The sequence below is a fragment of the Elgaria multicarinata genome, chromosome 10, assembly GCF_023053635.1.
Source record: "Elgaria multicarinata webbii isolate HBS135686 ecotype San Diego chromosome 10, rElgMul1.1.pri, whole genome shotgun sequence".
NCBI lineage: Eukaryota > Metazoa > Chordata > Lepidosauria > Squamata > Anguidae > Elgaria > Elgaria multicarinata.
The window spans coordinates 35,923,354-35,939,655 of NC_086180.1; the positions used below are offsets into that span (position 1 = coordinate 35,923,354).

At 40.5% G+C, this 16,302-nt stretch overlaps 1 protein-coding gene across 1 annotated transcript in view; it reads right to left on the reverse strand.

Moving 5' to 3' along the window:
• The window catches only part of TNIP3 (TNFAIP3 interacting protein 3), a 52,747-nt gene extending 41,842 nt beyond the window's left edge, over positions 1-10,905 (reverse strand). The window contains exons 1-5 of the mRNA XM_063136106.1: positions 10,870-10,905; positions 8,365-8,439; positions 5,332-5,397; positions 3,837-3,968; positions 211-318 (exon numbers count right to left, since the gene is read on the reverse strand). Coding sequence (XP_062992176.1) covers positions 211-318; positions 3,837-3,968; positions 5,332-5,397; positions 8,365-8,439; positions 10,870-10,905 — 417 coding nt within the window. The remainder of the gene's footprint in view (positions 1-210; positions 319-3,836; positions 3,969-5,331; positions 5,398-8,364; positions 8,440-10,869) is intronic.
• Between the last annotated feature and the right edge of the window lie 5,397 nt (positions 10,906-16,302).

Below are 16,302 nucleotides of genomic sequence, written 5' to 3' on the forward strand. Positions count from 1 at the left end.
GCCAGATTAAGCATGCTTCCCCTACACACCTAAATTCTGGTTTACCATAACATGTACTTTAGCCTGTAGCCACACATTACAGTAGCAGGTGACAAAGAAAAGACAGTTTAACTAACTCTGCAGTCAGAAACTGCCAGATGAATCGAAGCACTGAGCAGATAAGATTTATAAGCAAAGATGTAAAAATACTCAAACAAGAATGATCCATACCTTGTTCAGTCGACTTATTTCACATTCATAATGCATCTTCTTTGTGTTTGCTAAGGCGTTTTTTTCTTTCAGAAGTCTATTCTCATCCTTTAAGGTTTTTTTATCACTCTGGAATGAAAGACACAAAGATACGTTGACAAAGTGCAGATGGTTGGTTGCATAGAATCATAGAATAGCAGAGTTGGAAGGGGCCTACAAGGCCATCGAGTCCAACCCCCTGCTCAATGCAGGAATCCACCCTAAAGCATCCAGGCTGACAGATGGTTGTCCAGCTGCCTCTTGAAGGCCTCTAGTGTGGGAGAGCCCACAACCTCCCTAGGTAACTGATTCCATTGTCCACTGTACTGCTCTAACAGTCAGGAAGTTTTTCCTGATGTCCTTCCCCACCCCATAATGACAGATGTGCTATATTTTTTGTTGTTGTTATTCCAACTAAGTGTGCCAAACTTCTCAAAAAGAAAACAGCAGCAAAACTAATGGATAGTTCATCCTGGATATTCTATAGTCTGATGAAATTCTATTGACTACCTTTTGGGCTCTCTTGTGGCACATATAGGCCATAAAAATGCATGTGGTAGCTGAGGAAATATACCCTCTCACATCTAAAAATACCACCCTGAAGGCCTTATTGTTAGAAGATGTTCCTGTCAATGGGTGGTGGAGGTCATGGCTAGAGTGGTCCCACAATCCCCAGCCAAAACAATAAAATCTTCTGGGAAATCACAGCCTACGATTTTATTGGATTTTATTTTTAACTTACTTCATCCTTCAGTTTCAAAGCAGCTATCAGTTGGGTGGTTGCACAGTGCATTGCCTCTATTAAGAATTCAAAACACTTCTTTTCATCCTCCCCTCACCCTGAATTTTCTATCCACCACCACAAGAGTCACTATTATGTGCCCACTGAACAGAGGGTCTACTCCCAGAGGGAAGGGTCCATCCCCTGATGGTTTTTTCTCTAAAGATGATGATGATGATTGTGTAGTGGCTAAAGTGTCGGACTGGGAGTCGGGAGATCTGGGTTCTAGTCCCCACTCGGCCATGGAAGCTCACTGGGTGACTTTGGGCCAGTCGCAGACTCTTAGCCCAACCCACCTCACAGGGTTGTTGTTGTGAGGATAAAATGGAGAGGATGAGGATTATGTATGCCGCTTTGGGTTCCTTAGAGGAAAAAAGCAGGATATAAATGTAATAATAAATAAATATTATTATTATTATTAATCTGCAAATTTGGGGCTCCTCTCAAGCCTTCCTTTTATGTGTGGATGGTACCATTTTTGGTTATATAAGAATTAGTAACTCATAGAATTGAGATAGTATATATGATGTAAAAAGGGAGAATTAAATATCTCCTCCCTGGATATGAGCACAAAGACATTCCACATGTGAAAACTCCCCATTCCAGGAAGAAGAAAGCTTTAGATGACTGTACCCAACTTAGAGGCTTACCTACTTCTCCCTGGGTTGCTAGTTTTCTGTTTTAGAGGCTTTTTTTTGTATGAAGGAGCATTCAACCAAGTGCACCTCACCTGCAGACTGAAGTAGCACAGGTTTACTGCCTCAGTGACAACCAAGCCTAAGAGCATTTCTATTCAAGGCTGTTAATTAGCTGTTAATCCGCTGTCTATCTACTTTAAGTTTTGTCACAGAAGTGAGATCCAAGCACTACATGAGGAGTGTTTCCTCTCCTGGTTTTCCACTACATAACCCTGGATGGCACTGTGACACAGCAGAATATTGCAAACAGACAAGAGGAAATTGTGCTTTCTTTCACATTCACAATTAAATGTTGTATTTTTCCTGCTCTAAAAAATATGTTCCAAAAGTGCAGCTAAGATACAGAAGCGAAACTGAAGGGTCACAGCAGCATCTCAAGAACCTGTAAACAACCATGAGTGATGTGTGCATGATAAATGCCTCATGTAAATAGCCCTGAGTCTATGTCCAATAGGGTTTGGCACCGCTTTGGGCCGAATCCCCGAAACCAAGGCAAGGTGGGCTGATTCGGCCTGCTCTGCCTTGGTTCTGAGTCAGTTCTGGGGTGGCCTGAGGTGGCCCAAGACCAAAGCAGATTGGTACTGAAGCTTTGGGATGCCTTGGGCCACTTTAGACAGTGCTGGACTCAACTCCTTCTTCCTCCTCTCCTGCCACCACCATCGCATTGCTGCCATGACCAGGAAAACATGCTGTCTTCCTGAGAGCCAGGCTGCGATTTCAAGATATTGTGGGGTCTCTGAGCTGCAAACTAAAGTGGCCATAGATGTACTAAAACAGAGCCCCCACAAACTTTTGAAATTGCAGCCTAGTTCTCAGGAGAATGCTGCATATACTGGTCATGGCAACAATGGGGCAATGGTGGAAGTGATGGGGCGATACAGCGGCAGTGATGGAGCAGCACCAGCAGCGGCAGGTGAGCGGGTAAGTCCCAGGGGCAGCAGCTCTGGGTTGGGCAAGGGAGGGGGCATGGAGTCCTACCCAGACTTGATCCCTGCTTTCCTGGGTGCCTCACGGGACCCGAATCTCACCTCGACTTTGGTGCCGAGGCAAGGTGGGCAACCCCTGAAGCATCCTGAAGTGAATTGGGGCCATTTTGGAGGCTCTGAAATGGCCTCCAAGGCAAAACGGGGGGACCATGCACAGCCCTAATGTCCAACTTGAAATGTAACTGGGAGGCTTGTGATCGGCTCAGGAATCAAGTGATTCTTCAGGCCAATAGTTATGACTGAAAATAAAAGCTTCAGCCACTCCAGATTCCAGCCGGACATCAGGAAAAACTTCCTGACTGTTAGAGTGGTACGACAATGGAACCAATGGCCTAGGGAGGTCGTGGCCTCTCCCACACTAGAGGCATTCAAGAGGCAACTGGACAACTATCTGTCAGAGATGCTTTGAGGTTGATTCCTGCATTGAGCAGGGGGTTGGACTCGATGGCCTTATAGGCCCCTTCCAACTCTACTATTCTATGATTCTCTATACCTGCGTAATATTAAGTGTGTCAGATGCCATGACAATGAGGCTAATTTTGTTCTGTCCAAGAAACGAAAGTCTAACAGAAAACAGAAAATAAGATTCTTTAGTCATCTAAAACTGGAACATAGGAAAAGACTTAATACGAGGTCAGACGCTTCGTTCATCTAGCCTATTTGTTCTTTACTCTGCCTGGGAACAGATCTCCAGGGCCTCAGGCAGATGTCTTTCCATCCCCTGCTAACATACCTTTTAAATGGAGATACCAAGAATTGAACCTGCAACCTTTTCTAAGCAAATTCTGCACCCTACTAATGGGTGATGCCTCCTCCGCAAACAACTGAGGTATCTTTGGGACTGTACGTCCCCTGATACTGCATTTTCCATCTCTACCTGTCAGAATTTTAGCATAGCATGCACATTTTAGGTTTGTGCTTTCCTGCTTTTCCTTTTCTTTTCTAAATTTTCCCCTTGTGTAGCAATATTGTTGATTTTTCTGTTTGGAAGCCCTGACATAAATCTACAAAAGCTGCATCTACTTGGTTCTATTTTACTTGGAGATGAGCAATGGTATTGTAAAGCATTCTCTCTCCCTCCCTCCCCCTTTCTCTCTCTCTCTCTCTCACACACACAAAGTGAAACAACCCAGTTTCTCCTACCATTTCCTCTACTAGCCTGTTTGTAGTCAGGGCTTCCAGCCTTTGGCATTCTTGTTGCATTTGGAGCCTTTCTCCTTCGAGTGTCCTGACAATCTTCTGCATTGATTCCACTTCTGCTTTCACTTCAGTGACCTGGAAGGTGGCACAAGATTAGCTGAGGCAAGATATATAACTTTCTTTCCCCAAAACAGAACCCCACCACCAAGAAGCAGCTGTTGGCTAACACTGTGCCCCATGTGCAAATGTAGGGAACGCCACAGGCTGTAACAGACATTTTACTACATAACTAGGTGGCATTTTATCTGTATGCCACACTGAGATCCTTGCGATATAGGGTGGGATACAAGTTTTTAAATAATAAAGAAATAAAGAAATGGGCCGCAGGATCAAGATTTCAAGAACAACAGATACTTGGAAGCTTGTGGTGAGCTGTCCCACGGACAATGACACACCTGAGCAGCGCTGGTATAGCTGTTAATTGTGCTTGTAAGGGAAAATCCTTGACTCAGATCTCACCCCAAGTCACAAAAAAAACCCAGGCTGATTTAGGCAAGCTACTGTTTCTCATTTTCAGCTGCTGCCCCAGTACATAGTTAACACTGCCAAATCTTGTATGGCTGCTGTGAGGATTACTGAGATAATTATCCAAAGAATTTGGCAGACGTGCTGCTACATTAGGACCTAACTATTATGGTTTTGATGTTCAAAAGCAATAGTCTTCAACCTTCATAGATCTTTACCACAATCTTCAACAAGGGGCTACAGCCAAGGCAAAATACTCCCACCTGTGCCAACATTTGCAACTCCATTAGCAGGGGGGTGAACTTGGAGTACATTTCTTTGAGTTTGGGGGGGGATGGCAAAATTTAGGAGACTGATCACCATTAGCAGCAGTGGCAGGGACTTTGTCTTTTCTTTTTTCTTTGCCACTGTCTTAAGGTGGTAGCAACAACACCATCCCCCTTCTTTCAGCGGCTCCACTGTCATTTTCTTTCCCAGATCCATATGGTGGCTGCCATTTTTGGTAGCAGTCACCATTCCTCCACACACACATACACACTGTCCCAAAATGACATTGCATTCAGATAATCTGGGAGAAAGAAAATGGCAGTTGAAAGAACAGTGTCACAGTTGGCAGGGAATAAACAAGTGGGGTGGAAGAAGTTCATTGGCAGTGCTAATAGTGAATAGCTCACCCCTAATTTCCCCCCTTGCCCTTTTTGGGAGTCAGAATTTGCTTGTCCCTCATGGAAATTGGAAAAATAATAATGTTGGTGGTCCTCAGTCCTACATGGGATGCAAGTTTAAGGATTTGTAGACTACTACATGCTTGTTCTTCTCTACTCCACCCACCCACCCCCAGTATGTTTCTCTCGGTGCTGCACTGTTTTCCTCCTCTTAAAGCAAAGCAAAACAACTAAATAAAGGTAGAAAATGGTTGTGCTCTACTGAAATAGTCATGGGCATGTTTTGGGTTGTTCTTTTTTTTTTTTACCTTTTTTTCATACTGCGCTTTCATCCTTCTGAATTGTTGATCCCATTGATTGTTCACTGCCAAAAGCTGAAATGATTAATCAATAATCTTAGATACATTATTATCAGGTTATTATTAAAACTTATATTATTTTAGAGGTTTAACCCATCCTATTTCCTAATGTTCAGGACATGAATCATTTTGAAGTATCAATAATTTATATTTTAATTTATATTAAACTCATTCGTATTACTAGAAATATCTGTTGCTTAGTCACAGTCATCAAATTCATCTCTAGAAAACATGCTTTGTGTCACTTTTACAAGACACTGCCATTTGCATTTGCTGGGATCCAGAAGAGACATTGGAAAAATGTATGGCGGCCTCTGGCCGTTTAGGGTTTTATGGGTTCAGTCTGCTTCCAACCTCTTCATTACACTATTTATGACTGTTTTGCATTACTATACAAAAAGCTTAAGAATGTTTTATCTCCTTTGCAGCGCAGGACATAAGACCTAGGAATGAATACTAACTAGCACAAGACAAAGAAATAGTTAGAGAGTGGCAGGTGACTCAGCATTAATACAGTAACGTTAAAATTGAAACTCCCCACAGGAATTTCTAAGATGTGCAGACTTCCCTTGCAGCTCTGAAAGTTCACTTAGTTCACAAAAGCATTGAACATGTCCTTATAGTGTCACGTAAGCATTCCAAAATAATGTTTTTCAATATATGGGGCTAGTCCTACTGGCCATAATGAATTATGAAAAGTTCAAATGAGCCCAAGGCTGCTTCAAATGAGCCCAAGGCTGCTTCAAATATTACATTTTTAAATATTACATTTTTAAAGCATATACTTAACATATTGAGCTTTTCTAGACTAGGCTTTTAACCTACTACTTTACACTGTTTTTGCTTCCAAATTCTTTGTAGGAATAATATCGGATCTGTACACACATATTTTTTTCCTTTTCTGCCTTTCTGTACATTCCGCTACATAACCTCTGGTTGGCGCTGCGGTATAGTGGAATTGTGCAATTACACAAGCATTTCAGTCTGCCACTCCCCCAAATGCCAGATTTTCCCGGTCAACCCCCCCCCCCCCCCCCGCAAAAAGGCTTGGAAAGAACAACAGAGGCCCTGGAAGATGACAAGGTTGTCTAAAGCACCCGCAAACTACTCTGAGTGAGGAACAGTGAGCACACAACAAAAGCTACGTCTAGGAAAGCTCACTGAACATGTAAAATGTTGCATAACTGTACACAAAATAAACTCATGCTCAGAACAGCTAAGACACCCTGAAACAGAATCAGTAAGGTGTGTTAGCCACCATGTTACATGAGAAGCAACCCTCATCTGGGAGGATGTTCTCATTAGAAAACAACAAAGGAGATTGTGAACGCACAGGGAATTGCTCTATGGAATTTTGGAATTGACTGCACCAGGGATGTCAAATTGAAAGCCTGGAACCAAGACCAGCCTGCCAGGTTCTCAATACTGCCCTCTGGTGTTCCCCAGAGGGATAAGTCCTCTTCCCCTGGCCCCACCCTCTTTTCCTTGACCACTAATCATTTGGAAGTTTCCCAGCTTTCGTGTGTGTTTTTTCTCATTCTAAAAGGTTGCGCTACTTCTCCTAAGGCTTTGCTGGCATTGGGGGTATTTTTGGTGTTTGGGGCCTTTTCCCTTTGGCCCTGCCCACCACTACTGCACCCCCTGAGAGCACCTTTGAAATTAACTTTTTAACTTTTGTAAACCTCCCAGAGAGCTTTGGCTATGGGGCAGTATATAAATGTATCAAATAAATAAATAAATAAATAAATAGACTTCAGTCCTTGAGCTGAAAGAGGTCTGACACCCTCTGGCCTACACAATTGCTCTATGCCATGCCCAGGAACCGAAATAAGAGTGCGAGAAAGCTCTGCCAAAATGCAACGATGTAGGATTTGCTTTTAATAAGGATTGCAGGCAAGCATGGAATTGCTGTAATCTGGGCTATTGCAAGAAACGTGTTAGCAGGCACAACGTGTTTTCTGGGAAAATCTTGTCACACCAGCTAACACTATAGTGTTGTGCCAGAGCTTGCTTATGCTAGTGCAATGTAATTTACAGTACATTAACGCTAGTATCGACTTGGATGCTCCCTTGTTTGCTTCTTACAAATCTTATCTTTTATAAATGAAATTGAACTTCAGGTTAGTTAAAGCACACATTTAAAATTAAAATACTTTTTAAAGTGTCCTCTCTTCCATTCAATAGTCATGTGGCAAAAGAGAAGTGTGTACATAAAATCTTTGACTTATTCAGATCATTGCTTGAATTTTTAACAAAATTAAATTAAAGAAGGCTAAAATGGCATAGGTATTTCACACATTCTCTGACCTGATTAATTACTAATTAAACTATTACTGTTTAACGTGTACTTTGGGGCAGCAATGATCCAAGTGCTACTATGTATTAAATGAAAATACTGTTACAGCCCAATTCTCTGCATCTTTAGACAAAAAAAGTCCTACAACTCCCAGCATGCCCCAGCCAGCCATGAGATTGCACCCTTAATTGCTCAGAAAAGAAATTACCCTGATCAAGAAGACATAACCGAAGAAATTTTGCTACCTGAAGGGGCTTCACTATAGAATTGGATATGTACCTTCCTAGAACTCTGGCAGTATCACTGAAAATGCTAGAAAGGATACAACTATTACATTGCACATAGTTGCATGTGATTTGACAGTTGTTCTAGATGGTATTGAAAGTTATTCTGGAGTGTACCTGTTGGACTGGATGCTGCTTTCATTGGAATCCATAAAAACAGCTGCCAATCACCTGGCTTACTTGTGTGGTCAAAGTTGGGTGGTGGCATAATCCAAAGAAGGTTTGCATGTGTTGAGCAGCTGTTCCCCATATGAAACTCTCCTTTCACACAGGCAAAAAGCATTTGCTGTATTTGGAGAAATCTATTTAGCAGGAATTCAATCACTTTATAGCCAGGAATGCCAACTCAGCTATGTTATGGATCATCAGCTTGGGAGTCCAAAAACGGATACTTAAAATTACCTCCTGCCTCTGCTTTTCCAATGATATAATCTGTTGTTCCAGTGTTTCTGTTGGTATCTTCTTTGTCAGTGTATGCTACAAAAGAAATATTAGTTCAGTCAAGCACAAATCCATTTAAACTGACAGAAATAATGTCAGAAAATGCAGTTACTGACCATTTGCAACTAAACCATGCAAAAACTGCCTGAATTTTTAAAAAAAGAAAGAAAGAAATGAAACATCTGTTGAAGTATTAGGTACTGGTCAAGTTTAAATTAGGAACTGGCTGAAAAGTATAACTTCTAAAAAATTATAAAAGTTTGCACAGCCAAATTCTTTTAAAAAAAAAATCTTCCCAATGGCGTATAACTTTTATACCTTACATTAACAAAATGTTTAATCAAGACTTGTTTCTTCAAAAGAAGCAAGGAATGATTTTGTAGTTGTCAACAGTTAATTATCAATAGTTATTGTAGCAGGAGCTTGTACATCCTCTTACAAGAGGCTAATTCAAATATTCTATATATTGAGCCGTAGTTAAGAATAATCAGAGGTTGTCTGGGTTCAGACAAATCCAGTATCCGCCCAGCCGGGACGGCTTTGGTGGGAAAACGGCCATTGTGGGTGAGGAGGAGGAGAATGTAGCACCTTGTGTATTGCCACATGTATGCTGAGGCGTGGCACCCTCCGGTGGCAGGATGTGCAGGATTTTGCTATATTAGAATAGGGACAGTGAGCACTCTGGCACCTTCTGCTGATTGGCATGTCTGGAGCTCCTGCTCCTTGTGAGTTTTATGGCTTCCATGTCAGGATATGGTATGCCTTTGGAGATCATCCAGCCTCATATACTTGGAGTTCTATGGCTCTGAGTGGGGGTGATGTGGGGCGGCCTCCCTACACTTTTAAAGTGTTGCATAACAGAGGGGCTGGGTTTACACGACTCTTGGCTTAGGAGAGTGGCTCGTCCATGATGACAGGCAAGTAGCCTGAGGTTAGGACATTGATTCCCGCACTTTCACATGCAGATCCAGGGAGGGGTGAATCTACCTTATTGTTTAAATAAAGAGGCCCTAGTTTATTCCCAAGCTCTGCTGTCCATGTCTTTATTCCATGCTTCCTTCTCCACTTGCAGCATGATAAACTGCAGTTAATCTAAAATGGAAGAGAAAGCTTGTGAACTCCTCCTTTCTGCTGCACCAGATGGATAGGGGCAATATATTATTATTATTATTATTATTATTATTATTATTATTATTATTATTATTATATCTAATACTGTCCAGAAACTGTCCATATTCTCTTGATTTATTTTTCATTTAAATACATGGCTTCTACATCCCAAAAGCTCAGGGAAGGAAACAGTAACGATACACACACATATGCACACCAACACATACATTCACAGAAAAATGAAGAATACAACACAAAATATATGAAGTTACCAAACTGTTACATTTTAAAAAAAACTGTATGTGGAGAGATAGAAGAAATGTTCTGTCAAATACATTACTAAAATATTTGCTCTCTGATACTGACAAATTTGTGACAGACAGAGTTGCAAGATTCACAGTGGCTGCCCAAAAATTGAGAAGAAGATTCATAGAGGTCAATATGGTGAACTGTAATGATGAAATTTAACATGTTTTAATATATCAGTAGTATTAACTTTTATACATTTATGTGCCTTTTAATGTAAATTCTTAGTGTCTTATTTTAATTCTTTGTATTAAAACTAACTTTTACATATTTGTGGGCACCTTTTAATGAAAACCTTTTTAGTATCTTTTTGTATTTTACTTCTTTGTATTGTAAAGTTTTTGTGTGCTTACCTATGTATTTGTAAAGTTGATATGACCATAACAGTTGAAACAACAAATAAACATCTCACATTTCAATAATAAAAAAAATAGTGGTTGGGATGCAGATAGCCATATTGGTCGATTAGAGAAAAAGAAAAACAGTAATGAAAGTTCTAATGAACAAAAACGTTCACTTACTATTTTGTGACATTTCATTTGTTCTAATAAAGGAATTACACTACTGTTGCTTTCTGCTATATTTATTAGTTTTAAATGTTTTAATCAATCATATGTGTTTTATGGCATTTGTGTTGTACCCCGCCTCGATCCACAGGGAGAGGCGGGTAACAAATGAATATATTATTATTATATAGTAGTAGTAATAGTAGTTGTAGTAGTATTTAATTAAAGGAAAATCCTGCCGAAGCCACAAGTCACACAGTACTTGGATTTAAGTCAATTTAATATGACTTCACTGAATGTGGAATAGGTGCTACAACTACAAACACATGTGTGAAATAAGTTGAAAAAATCCTTTCCTGTTAAGAATATTAAACAAAATTGCATTTTAATTTAAAAAAAATTGAAATGCAACCACTTACATTAGTGTTTTTAGGGCAGAATCCAACTGCAGTCCAGCCATAAAAGAATACTTCTTGTTGGAACACAAAATGAAAGAATCCAATTGCCACAGACACACACACTTCCAGTGAATGTGCTCACTTACCTCTGACAGGCTGGCTGAAGTTTTCTTCCCCTCCATGCTCGGCTGCATCTGTGCAGAATATCCCAGGGTGTTGCGTTTACCACAGGCCTTTAAATCAAAGGAAATCAGTCACACATACACCATGAAGGAGAATTCATCCAAGACAAGTAGCACACTAAGACTTGGGCATCGAAAACTTCACAGCAAATGTTTCTAACCCTTCCTACTTGTGAGATCCGGGAGGTGATGGAACTTGTATTTCAATTGTTCCTGAAAGGGGCTTCCCAGGATGTCTCAAGTATGTAGCCTGTGATTAATGTGGAAAGATAACAGTCTGTTTGATGTTGTATGTAAACTGCAATTTTCTTGTTGTCACCCCATTTGCCTCTGGGAGGAAAAGCTGCACAGGAAAAAGGAAGAGTAGATTTACTCTCCCCCCCCCCCATCCTGATAACCATTTCCGACTGGATTTCTCCCCCTACTATTTCCTTGCATGCCATGAAGAATGAACATTTCTGAAGGGACATTAAGACATACTGTATATTTACCCATGACAAGGAAATAAGTGAGTCATGCTTCATATACAGTGAGAATGCTTGTGAAAACAATCAGGAAGGAAATGTCTGGCATGAGGAACAGCATGTACCATGTACCAGGAAACCTGGGGGTTTTTTTGGAGGGGGGTCCCTTACAAACTGGGTGGGTCTTTTTCCCATCCCAATGAAAATTAATGAGTGTAAAATACTTCCAATATACTGAACAGATTTCAGCTCTTCTAATTATTTGCTGAAGGGTTAGTAACAAAGTAATGGAGTGAGTTCACAAGGAAAGGATGTGTGTTTGTGTATATGTTTGATTATCACAGAACTGTGATTTGTTAATAACAGTAATGACAACAGGATGTAATTTTAAAAGGTCTGGGTTTTAGTTGATACAATAAACTTTTTTGTAGAAACGAATTAAAAGAATTAAAGAAATGCAACTGAGAAAAAACACTGATCTATTAAATGGAATGACACATCTACTCACCAGTAAATGCATCAAGGATAATTTTTCAAAGAGGTCTGATGTTGCTAATTAATTTTACTTATTTTTATGCCTTATTTCAAGCATCTACATAAAAGGTAGATATAATGTAATAAAATTTAAATCATTTGTAAAATGTCACACTTTTATGTAGGAATAACCATTGTTGTTGTTACTATACTTGTAAAACAATGAAAATCTCTACAGCTGAATCCCCAACATCTGCTTGATAACATAATGACTAAATAATACACTTACTGTAGAAACCCATGTTTAATAATGGTAGCACAGAAATTTCCACAAACAGCAACTGTAGTTCAGATTTGATCAGGACTAAACTTTTAAATATTCTGGAACATTTTTTACCTAGTTTTTCTTGTCTGAAATTCAATTTCCCTATTATTCAAGATTTGAAAATTCTTCCTTCATAATTCAGTGACAACCTATACTAAGCACATATTCTGGATTGTCATTATGTGTGAACTAGACCATTGAATAATCACCTTCTGCAGGTGTTCACCTGCACCCATGATGGTTAAAACTATGTAAGTGGCCACCACATACACATAAACTTTGCCACCAATGTTCCCAGCTATGTGGACTCTTCTAAAGACATGGGGCATGTCTATACCACAAGGGTGTAGGGGGACGATCGTGGATCGTGGTTACTGGTTTCTGCGATCCTCCCTGGGTGTCCAGACAGCCACGCAACATCCCGGAAGGATGTCGTGGCTGCCATTTTTTAAAAAAAAACAGGAGAGGCGCGCACATGCACTCCTCCGCCAAAGGTAGTGGGGGAAACACCCACCCACCACCAACCCCACCCCTGATGGGCACGGAGCGCCTGAAGAGCTCTGTGCCCTGTGCCCGGTTCCAGGCTCCTTGCGTTTACTTGGCCACCCACACCTCCCGTGATCTTGGGACGATCCCGAGACCGCAGGGAAAATCGGGCTGAAAGCCGTCCCGGTTATCCTGAGGAAATGAAGGAATCTTCCCTCCCTGCCCCTGGGATCCCCTGTGCGTCATATGGATGCACATGGATGATCCCGGGATGATCCCCAGGATAAGGCATGGTCTAGACATGCCCATGGACTCTCCATGCTGAGCAGGAAGGTCAGCAGAGGGTTTCTTCTACTCATGTTCAGTGAACACAGTTAGAAGGTTTGTTGCAACTGGCAACACCCTGCCTTGTTATGATCCTTAGTAGTGGATGGGCTTCCCCCACCAGCCTTTTTTGGGTATCACAGTTCTCCAACTCCTCATGCAAGTGAACGAAAACGGTAAGCTTCAGCTGCGGAAAAATGGCTAGTGCTGGTGAGAAGCCCACTTCCTGCCAAGGATCCTATTGTTCTAAGACCTTGCTCTTTGACATGGAGTGTGTTTCCCCCTGCTACACAAACAGGCATTTTTGGGAGTACAACCCCACCCCCACCCCACAATATAAGCCAATAGAGATATCACTCCCTTGGGGAGGGGATGGTGTGTGTGTGTGAATTTTCTCTCTCTCCATGTGTATGTGTTTCGTTCTTTTCTTTCTATAAAACATACATACACATTGGATAAAACACACACAGAGTGCAAATGGGGTGGGGGAGAATGCTCCCCAAATTTTGTGCCTGGTCACATCCCCATGGCAGCCATTTTGTAGAACACTTTTTTAAAAAAAATCAAAACCTAAAACATTTGGAGACCCCTTAGCTAATACTTCTAAAAGTCAGATATATTAGATGCCATGACTGCATCCTGTTGCAATGTATTATACAAGTTTACTGTGTGTTGATTGTTGTGTTTCCCTTGGTCATAAATCTGCTGTGATAAATTTCAGTGTAAGACCACAAAAAGTTTTATTTGTGTAGGTTTCTCTGCTTCAAAACCAATTTTAGTTTTAGCAGGGCAGCCACAAGTGTTCTGTGGCATCTTAAAAGATAGCAAAGGTAATAGTGGTAACATGGGCTGGAGCCCAGTTCATGAGATGAATATTTTATAAATCTCTTTCCAACTATATAATCTTACCCCACTCTAAAGATTATGAACTTTATTGCAATGGTACATATCTACCCGTATCCAAGAAACCTGGTACACATTTTATATTATATTACTGCTTACCTTTTCCATGATTTTTACTGAGTATGGAGAGGAAATATGGCACCCCGGCTGTGGAATGAGCTCCTTAAGGAGGTTCGCTTGGCACCTACATTATATGCTTTTAGATGCCAGGTGAAGACCTTTTTCTTCTCCCAGCTTTTTAACAGTCTATAAATAAATTTTAACTTGGTGTTTTAAATTTGTAATTTTGCATTGCTGCTGTTTTTATCTGGTTGAGCTTTTATATTGTATTTTATATTATGGTTTTATACTGTTGTTTTATACTTTGAATGTTTTTAATTTTTGTGAACGCCCAGAGAGCTCCAGCTATTGGGCGGTATAGAAATGTAATTAGTTAATTAATAAATAAAATAATTACATACAGACACACCATTTTTACTACCATTGTCTGACAGGGTTGGCTTCCCTTGTTAACTAGTTAGGTTTCAAAGACAGGAAACTGAAAAGGTAGAATAAAGATAAAGAAAGCTGTGGTGATGCTTAACTTTTATGTAAGAATATGAATGGAAATCCCCTCTGTGGCTGTGGTATTTTGTGAAGTATATATATAATTATTCACCCTTAAAATTTTGCACATTGCTGAAGGTGGGTGGATTTACAAAAGCCACAATTTGGTATTAGCTTTTGTAGGCTTAAAGCCCATGAAGTTCACTGGAGAAGTGTACAATGGATTATGGATCCTTTTTATCATCTCTGGCAAGATGGTGGCTATGTAAAAATGTGAAGAATCCCAATCAAGTCTTGACATTCCCCTCCAAGCCAAAATAATGAAACAAGGATGTTAAATAGCATATTCATCATTACCTTACGTACCACTTAGCATAAATAGAGTATTTTTTTAAAAAAATTACACGGTAAGATTGTGAAACACTTAGCTCAAGGAAAATATGTAAACAATGAGAGGGAGATATGCATATTATCCAGACAACCACATGACAGGAAACTCCACCTTAGGAAATAGAGCAGGAAACTGGCTATCTAAGGTTAAAATATATAGACGTTGGCAACAAAATAAAATTACATTCTTATATTGGGGAAGAAGGAGTGGTAAAAGTTCCAAAGTGCAAATTACACTCCAGTGAAATCTTTATTTCATAAAAAATAGTGTGTAAGGTATAAACTGAAATTTATGATGATCATATGCAAGGATATCTGTGCCTTTGTTAAAGTATGTTTTCCTAGAGTTTCATACAATGGTTAAAAACCCTTTAAATAAAGTTAGTTGCAGACTTTACATTTTAGGCTTTATCATGTCCACTTCTCCACCTCCCTGTTGTCTCAAATTATACCAAGTACATCTTCTCACAGCTTTTGCTATCAGCATCATTCTCTGTAAAAGTTATTGACCTTAAAAATGGGACCTGCAACAAAACGTTACATTGTGGAGTGCTCTTGTTCACTGTTTCAGTCTGTCATCCCTGCCATCTGCCATATTATTCCATTTCATTCTTCCTCACACCTGTTTTTTTTTATTTCCCAGTCCAACAATCCATCAGCATTCTGTAGCCTAGCCTGCCCTCCAGATGCTAATGTCCACATTGGTTGGGAATTATGGGAGTTACAGTCCAATGTATCTGGAAAGGCCAAATGAATATTCTCAGTCCTCGTACTATTTTGAGGGGTTAGGTATTTCCCCAAAAAAGTGTTTTGTAGTTCTGCAAACCTCTGGGTTCTCTACTGATACCTCCCTCTTGTGCATAGGCAGTGCCATTATAGCTCCATTACCAACAGAACTCGCCTCTAAATACCCACAAATAAAGCTCCATCTGACAAGCATTTTATTGCACTCTCGTTACTGGGCATTCACGGAGTTTGCTCAGGTCCCCCCATGACGTCGTCTGCCTCCCACGTACCTTCCACCCCTTCTGGCCTTCCTTGTGCAACAAAAAAACCCTCATTTAGTCTGAAGTTTTTTTAAACTCGGAAATGCTGCTCTCTCCTGCTGTGTGCAGGAGAAGCAGCACCATTAGAACAGCAGACTCAATCGGCCTCGTGCTCGTTCTGTACTTCCTCTTTTGAAAAGAGGAAGTAACTGAGGAACGAAAACACAGTCAGAGAAGCGAAGCTAGGGAGCGTGTTAACCCCCAGTGTGATGGCGCTTATAGATGAATAACAACAACAACAACAACTTCATACCCCTTATTTCCATTATAATAGAGATACTAAAGGCAGCAAAAATACTTTTTTAAAAAAGTTTTAAAACGGAGAACATAAAAACATAATAGGATGGTTAAGGGGCTGATGGTTAATTTGGTGCCGCCCTGCCGGCAAACCCTACGGCAGAGCTTTCCAAACTGTGTGTCGCGACACGTTAGTGTGTCA